Raw genomic sequence first — 8,604 nt, forward strand, 5'->3', positions numbered from 1 at the left:
AGTTAAGCACTGTTAGTGTAGTGACTGGATAGGAAGTCATGGCAACAATGTGCTCAGCCTTAGTGTCACATGTGGTCTAGGACATGTTTCACGGTACTATGGAATCTTTAACTTCCAACCAGCACATCTGGACCAGCCATATGGGGTGAAGGGCACAACAGCCCCAGACTGCACTACAACATCAGATCCAGAGGCTATTAAACAAAGTAGCACATACTGACATGTAGTATATGGTGTTACTAGAGTGCAATATAAATTTCAGCAAAAAAAATATGGGGGGTGAGAGGTGAGTAACATTTTCACAATTTGTTTTCCACTTTCCAGCCAGCTGTAGTATTCCAACGATGATTTCTGTGCAGATCTGGGAAAATCATGTGAAACAGTAGTTGCTGCTATTACCATTTTCATTTCACATACATATATTCACCTAGCACAGGGCTTCTTTGTACTACAATTAGAAATGCCCAGGCTATAGCAAGAACAGTGACTTTACAGGAAAGGCATGGCAGTAAATCACCTGGCCACGCAGACCAAGGTGAATATGATTTCCTTTCTGATGACTGTGACTAAAAAATTGGTACCTTCTGTGAACCTTCAGATCCAGTAAACTGGAATTACTGCAGTAACTTTCCACTACTAAAACTCAAGCAGAGTGTTATATTTTTACATTTGATTTACTTCCCTATTCATCCTTCAGGCTTTATCGGGTTGGGATTTTTTTTTTTAAGGGACCCTACTTCGTGAACTAATTATGACAAATGTTGACACAACATCTGTTGCCTGCTTTAAATTATCTCCTAGTCTGTTGGAATTCATCTTGAAGGCATTTTCATAATGAATTTTTTTTGTGAACATTAATACAACCTGTGGGAGATCTGAATAAAAAAGAAAATCCACCAGTCCTGCCAAGAGAATAGCTTATGTGCCAGCTGCTTTTTTGTTATCCTGCATTCCGTGATATTAATATAGTTTGTTTCCAAGACTCTTAACAGCAAATGGATAAATAGCTTGTTTTATTATGAAGAAGTTCTTCTTGAAAAGAAAGCAGGTAATGTGAACTTTAATTAGGGTGATTGCTTCCCAGAATGGATGGATTAGGGCTGTATGCTGCATTCAGGTAACTGAACATCACATTAATCATAGGATATTGTACTAAATAGATTTCTTCCTCCTGAATACATGATTAGTGTGTAATATCTAAAGATATGACAAGTCAGTTATCTTTTTAATCCAGTCTGTAGCAGAGCAAAAGACTTTATCCTTTTACTTTAGATAAGATTTCCCTCGCAGCTGTTTGCACGGAATCTGTGAGGTGATATTTTTGGTTACTCTTTAGTACAGGTCTGTGTGTCTCCCTCAGCATATGTTTTATCTACCACATTTCATTTAAACATTTCAAGCGCTGTTTGTTAAAGCACACTAAATGTTCATGTTCCCCCAAAACCTTACTTAAAGAAAACCCCATCGGTTTTACAAAAGTGATCTGTATGTTGTTACTGTCACAATTTCACAAGATATAAATGGATACAATTCGTGGAACGGTTGGTAAATATGACTGTTTGGAACTGGAACACTTCTTGCATTTTGTATTTCTTTTAGACAGTTTTAGGGTGGATTTCACTAGAAGGACCCAGTTCAGAGATAAATACTGCGCCACACCTTTACGTGGAGGAGGCTATTGTCCGGTTGGCCGAGGAAGGGGGAACAGTGCTTTACAGGTGGGGAGAGTCAGGGGCTCCTATGAATGGTCCGGCAGGGAGCCAACTGCCCTTTCTTATAGCCCACCTTAACCCTCCTACAAGGAGGGGTGGATAAGGTCCCAGCAATGGGTTGGCTGGGAGACCTAGATGGAAAAGGGGGGTGGGGTGGCAGAAGCCCCCGGGATAGTTATTGAATGAACATGAAGCTACCTGTGCTGTACACTTTTATCTGCCAGATAGTCCCAGACATTTAATTATAGAGCTGCGGCCTTATTAAAACCATATCAACTGTCTCCTGTCCTTTTCAGTATAGCCGGACATGTATAATTTATACAGATGACCTTGATCAAAACAATTCCTTTTCAATGTAATGATCATAGTACTTAGGTGCTGAAAAGATTTCTTAAGTTCTTTTGCATCCATATTTAGTGAAATTCCTGCAGAGTTGGAAATTCCTACAGACCTGCTGCAATATTTGCTAGCTTTGGGTGTTCTTTTCCAGGCATGTTGGTAAGCCATGATTAGCAGAGAGTATTACTCTGGAGGTAGAGCAAAATAGTAACAATCCTGGCAGGAGAAGAATTTAGTAAACATTTCTTTGTATTACCTGACAACAACGTAAACATTTCAGAGACACATTTTATAGGTTGGTATTTAAGTATGGATAGTTATTAAAATGAACGTTTCCAAGTTCACAGAGATTTAACTTTTTTTATTTTGCCTTGTATTTAACTCTTCAAAATGACTGTAACCAAAGTGATCATGAAAGCACTCTGACATAGTGGATTTCTTTTCTCAGAAATACCTCAGGAACTTTTTCTGCATGATGCTCAAGTCTCCATCATCTCCGTTACACATCGATAAAGTTGGCCCAACCCTGTCAAAACACACCATCTGTGAGTTCTCACCATTCTTCAAGAAAGGAGTGTTTGACTACAGCAGCCATGGGACCAGCTAACTGTTGTGCCCGGGACTCTTTGCCAGTGGAGAAGAATCCAAAGCTGTGCCTTCCATTCTGTGGTGTCAGAAAAATGCAAATAAAGAATCAATCTCCATGCCTGAAAATTTCCATCAGAAATTTTGCCAGTTAAAAACAGATATGCACCAATGCTGACCTTCATCCTTTAGCGGTTGTCGTATTTAGTGCCTGCATTTTCTTGGCATGGAATATACAAACATTTGTTAGCACTAGTTGCTCTGGTAATGATGTACAAAAATTCTAATTCTCATGCTGTGTTGGGATCCACTCATTAGTGAAAGTGCTTCCTTTACATTTGCTCAAACAATTCATTATAGTACTGCAAGATTATCTCCTGTTTACTGTGGTTATGTAGTCATAAGGGGAGTTTTTCTAATGTTCAGTTTCCACCAAGCTGTTTCTTAAGATTATTTCCTGTTTTCCATTTCCCCTTAACATATTGTGGCATTTGAGATGATACTCACGCTCCATTGGTATTTATTTATCCCAAGAAGCACAGTTTAACTATTTGATTGTACAGTTTTCCTTATAAGAATCAAAGGACCTGTGACTTGAACGTTTACAAAATATGTACTGCAGAGGATTTTAATTCAAACTCTGTAAAAGTCTTCCATGCTTGATTATACAGATGCAGAATGAATCACTTGCCATTAATTAAAAGAAAGGAAACAATAGTTATTCAAGAATGAGGTCAGCATCTTTTCTCTTTTTCTAATGACCTGGAATGTAACTGTATACTGTGCACTTTACAGAGGTCTCAGCAATGCGTAGAACTAAGGTAAAATGCTATATTTATTTTGGAGTAGATGGTTTCTTCACAATAGAGTAACACTTATCTGAATTTTAGTTGCACAAATTAGAATTGAGGTTTTACTAATACTTTAAAATTACTCAGGACTTGTTTAGAATTGCACATGTATATACAGTATAGTATCCATTTTGTATTACTATAGAACAAAAAAAACAATATTAACTGGAATGAAGACATGTACAGGTTATATATAATAGATTGTGTAAAAAGTAGAGCTGTCAAGTGATTAAAAAATGTATCACGATTAATCACACTTTTAAACAATAATAGAATACAATTTATTGAAATATTTTTGGATGTTTTCTACATTTTCAAATATATTGATTTCAATTACAACACAGAATACAAAGTGTATCGTGTTCACTTTATTTTTTATTACAAATATTTGCACTGTACAAAACAAATAGTATTTTTCAGTTCACCTCATACAAGTACTGCAGTGCAATATCTTCATCATGAAAGTTGAACTTACAAATGTAGAATTATGTGCAAAAAATAACTGCATTCAAAAATAAAACAGTGTAAAACTTTAGCACCTACAAGTCCTCTCAGTCCTACTTCAGCCAATCGCTCAGATAAACAAGTTTGGTTACAATTTGTAGGAGATAATGCTACCTGCTTCTTGTTCACAATGTCCCTTGGAAGTGAGAACAGGCGTTCACATGGCACTATAATAACTGGCGTTGCAAGATATTTACGTGCCAGATACGCTAAAGATTCATATGTCCCTTCATGCTTTAACCACCATTCCTGTAAATGTAAACAAACTTGTTTGTCTTAGCGATTGACTGAACAAGAAGTAGGACTGAGTGGACTTGTAGGCTCTAAAGTTTTACATTGTTTTGGTTTTGAGTGCAGTTATGTAACAAAAAAAATCTACATTGTAAGTTACACTTCCATGATAAAGAGATTGCACTACACTACTTGTATGAGGTGAATTGAAAAATACTGCTTCTTTTGTTTATCATTTTTTGTAGTGCAAATATTTGTAATAAAAAAATGACTAAGTGAGCACTGTACACTTTGTGTTCTGTGTTGTAAAAGAAATCAATATATTTGTAAATGCAGAAAAAATCCAAAAATATGTAATTAATTTCAATTGGTGTTCTATAGTTTAACAGTGTGATTAATCGTGATTAATTTTTTTGAGTTAATCGCGTGAGTTAATTGCTCTTAATCGAGAGCCCTAGTAAAAAGCAGATTCAAACAACTTTCAGATACTAAAATGTTTCGTAAAATAGGTTTTCATGCTTTTTTTTCCTGAGTATAAAAAGTGCCACCTGGTTAATCAGAACTACAATATGAGTTTCCATATATTTGGTCAAATTAGCCATGCTAGTTTATATTGTGTGAAATGGTCATACAGTTAAACGTGGCTTGACAAAGTTGACAATGTGTATTTGGCAGTCTAAATTGTGGCAACATTAACATTATAAGCACAAGGAGAAAAAGTGAAGACTACACATTTGTATTCAATCACTGTGACAGTTCCTCTTTTAGAAACCTTTCAAACCTAAAAGATGATGTGAATAAATAGAATTGTTCTAATAAGTTGCACATCTATTAGTGCATATTCCAATTAGTAAATATTAGCGTTAGGGTAAACATTTTAAAAGCACCTAAGTGATTCAGAGACTTAGGTCCCATTTTTAAAAGTGACTTAGGAGCCTAAAGGTAGGTCTACACTGCAAATAGAAAAGTGGAAGTGAGTTTGAGCCCAGGTCAGCTGACTCGGACTTGCACTACAGAGCTAAAAATAGCTGTGTAGATGTTCCCGCTTGGGCTGGAGCCTGGACTCTGACACCTACTAAGAGCCCAGACTCCAGCCCAAGTGGGGATGGCTACAGTGCTATTTTTAGCCCTGTAGTGCAAGCCCCACACCCTAGTCAGTTGACCAGGGCTTTGATAGCCACTGCTGCAGGTGGTGGTTTGTTTTCTTTGTAGAGTATAGATATACACTGTCTTACTGAAAGTCAAGAGGATTTAGGAGCCTGTCAATTTGAAAATGGGACTTAGGTCTCTAAATCATTTAGCTGCTTTTGAAAATGTTAGTAAAGCTAAGCTTGTTGCAAAAGGAAGACATTTTTTTCTTCTTTGCAATAAAATATTATTTTATAGGCAGTTACTGTAAAAGAATTTAAACAAGGTGGTTTTAAAATAGAACATACTTTACTGCATGCCATTTATATGAAAGAAGCTGATGTACCAAAGAATCCTTTTTAGTGCTTCTGCAAACTTACTGCACAGACTACCTGCAGTGCTGGTTAGGTTCATCAGAGTGCTTTCCCATAAAAAAGCAATGAAGATGTACTTGTCAGGCCATCCTGGGTGCAATTGTGATGGGCCATGCACAAAATACATGCCTATTGCAGTGGTTCTCAAACTGGGGCCGTCGCTTGTGTAGGGAAAGCCCCTGGCGGGCCGGGCCAGTTTGTTTACCTGCCGGGTCCGCAGGTCCGGCTGATCACGGCTCCCACTGGCCGCGGTTCGTCGCTCCAGGCCAATGGGGGCTGCGGGAAGCGGCGCGGGACAAGGGATTTGCTGGCCAGGCCCACCAGGGGCTTTCCCTACACAAGCGGCAGCCCCAGTTTGAGAACCACTGGCCTATTGCAAGAGTTGGAGAGATTCCCATCGGTAAGTCACACGTTTCACATCATTTTAGATTTTGAAAACTTTGTACAAACAAAAATCATTTATGGAAGAGTGGCATGGATATAGGATTAACTGTAGTACCAAACTATTGAATTAAAAAACGTAACAGTATTCTGATACAGACCCAAGTTAATGCATAGAGAGCCAGACTCTCAGCTGATCTAGAGCGGTGTCAGTAGAGCTATGCTGATTTACACCAGCTGGGGATCTGGTGGTGAATGTGCGTAACAAACATAACAGAATAAAAACTAACCACATACTTTGTTTTTAATTTCAAAATATGCCATCGGTTTGGAAGCTATATGAGTAAATGTGATGTTGTTAAAAGCCATAATGAGATCAATGATTGAAACTGAAGCAAAACAAATGCAAACTAGAAATAAGGCACAGATTTTTAACAGTAAGGATAATTAACCATTAAAATAACTTACCTAGGGATTTGGTGGATTCTCCATCACTTAACGTTTTTAAATCCAGACTGGGCATTTTTCCAAAAGAGAGGCTATAACTCTCACAAGTTATTAAAGAATCTGCAGTTTCTATGGTCCGTGTTATGCAGGAGGTCAGACTAGATGATCATAGTGGTCCCTTTGGCCCTATAATCCATGAATCTGTTCTCTGTGGATAGTGATGTAAATTTCAAACCCACTGGCAGGAGGAGCAAGGGAAAGCGAAGGTCCTTATTAAAGAAAAGGAATGGCACTATGTTTTCACACTGCCTGGACAATTAAGAATTCAGGTCCAGATTCAGCAACCACTTAAGCACATGTTTAACTTTGATCATATTGACTTCAGTGGCTCTACTTACACACTTTAAGCAAAGTGTGTTTAAGTGCTTTACTGAATCGGGGCCCTACTTTTTACACTTGTTAATTGAAGTTGTGTGCCTCCATTCAACGCGTTGTGCTAGAAGGAATCAAATCCTGGCCAACACCACGGACGCTTTGTGCCAGCAGGGCTGCACAAAGGAGCTACAAAGTTGCCTTAAATTTGCACCTGAGCATTGTTCTATGTGAACTGCTCAGTCAAGAATTGAGAAGCACTAGTCAAAGCTCCACATTGGGCTGACCTGCCCCCAAGGATGTCACCTGAGATTATTCTGCCTGTTTAATGGCTGCTGCTGAACCTCCTCCAGGCTCAGTTTACCCCGACAGAGGGCGTGAATGATTTCTGTTTGTTCCTGAGCCACCTTCACATATGGCCACACAACCAATGACGACACAGCCTGTTAGGAAGGGTACAAAAGAGATTCTGCCCGTTAGCAACAAGACAGTGTTATATTGTACCGCTAGTTTGAGGCTCCAAATTAAAAAAAAAAAAACCCAGAGACTCCAGCCTATGTGAGACAGGTTTTAAGGTGGGTACAAACAAAATAACTCTTTATTTCTTTGTCAGAATTGTTGGGAGGAAAATTTGCCCCTACATTATCTCTAAGAAGGTCTCTATTCTCCATCTCTTGCCATTTTGAGACAAGACATAGAGAGGAGAGAGATTTGTAGAACTTTGCTGGTTACTTTTATTAACACTCTTGGAAATGGTGATTCCTCTTTTTTAATTTCAAAATTGTAAAGTTTTATGTATGAAGACATTGACAGTTCATCTTTCCCAAAGTCAGTCAGGAGATTCAACCCCATAGTTTTCCACTTAAATCATTGAGACTTCAGTAATACTGATGTAGAATTTGTCATTTTCTGTTATCTAAAATTTGTATTATATACAGAAATAAGATATATGTTGTCTTAGATTATGATAGGGCCTGCAATTTTTTTGCTGACAACTTTCTTCTCCATCTTTAATTGAAGACCAAAACTTTGAAGAAATGAATTATTTTAACTTGCCAAGTTTCTTAACTTCCTGATGTTTGAATTAAGCCAACCTTCAGTTTGCCTTTTTACTGTATTGTACAAACATTTTCTTTTGATATGATATGAAGTGATCATAGGTCCCATTCCTCCAGTCAGATCCACGTGAGTAGAAACTTGTCCTTTGTTGAAGTCCAGTGGAGCCCTGTTTAAAATCAGTGGGGCTCCAGTAAGCACTGATATAAGAGTCTGCCCATGTAAAACCAATTGCAAAATCAGGTTCAAAATATGTTTTATTAGAGCATAGTTTTTGATAGGCCAATTACCACTGACTATATTTTTCTCTATATTTTTAAAATAGAGGATTTGTTATAATTAGCCATATTGTATAAAAGTATTTTTAGATATTATGTCTTTTCAAAAATAAACATAAAAAAACATGTCGGGATGAGCTGAAACCTGGATATATGCTTGCAGGGGAGAAGTGTTTAAAGTTCCATGAAATCAATGTGTATAGTGTGTTTACGTCAACAGATAACTTGTTCAAGTATGGCAAAATACTAGATTGCATATAGTAACTTTTAAACAATATTCTTTTGTCTTTTGCAGATTGAGTTTAAAAATATTTGATAAAATGTGTAAAGGGTTCTCATTAGCAGC

The 8,604-nt window shown here is 37.6% G+C and overlaps 1 protein-coding gene across 2 annotated transcripts in view; it reads left to right on the top strand.

The window, feature by feature from the left end:
* The window catches only part of KIF16B (kinesin family member 16B), a 196,937-nt gene extending 193,599 nt beyond the window's left edge, over positions 1-3,338 (top strand). Inside the window, exons 26-27 of one of the 2 annotated variants that reach the window (XM_045010689.1) lie at positions 1,600-1,718; positions 2,500-2,667. In XM_045010689.1, the coding sequence (XP_044866624.1) occupies positions 1,600-1,718; positions 2,500-2,527 (147 nt within the window). In that variant the 3' untranslated portion in view covers positions 2,528-2,667. Of the gene's footprint in view, positions 1-1,599; positions 1,719-2,499 lie in introns of both variants that reach the window. The other variant, XM_045010688.1, reaches the window with a different exon arrangement.
* The last annotated feature ends 5,266 nt before the right edge of the window (positions 3,339-8,604 follow it).

The sequence above is a fragment of the Mauremys mutica genome, chromosome 3 (genome assembly GCF_020497125.1).
Source record: "Mauremys mutica isolate MM-2020 ecotype Southern chromosome 3, ASM2049712v1, whole genome shotgun sequence".
Taxonomy (NCBI): domain Eukaryota; kingdom Metazoa; phylum Chordata; order Testudines; family Geoemydidae; genus Mauremys; species Mauremys mutica.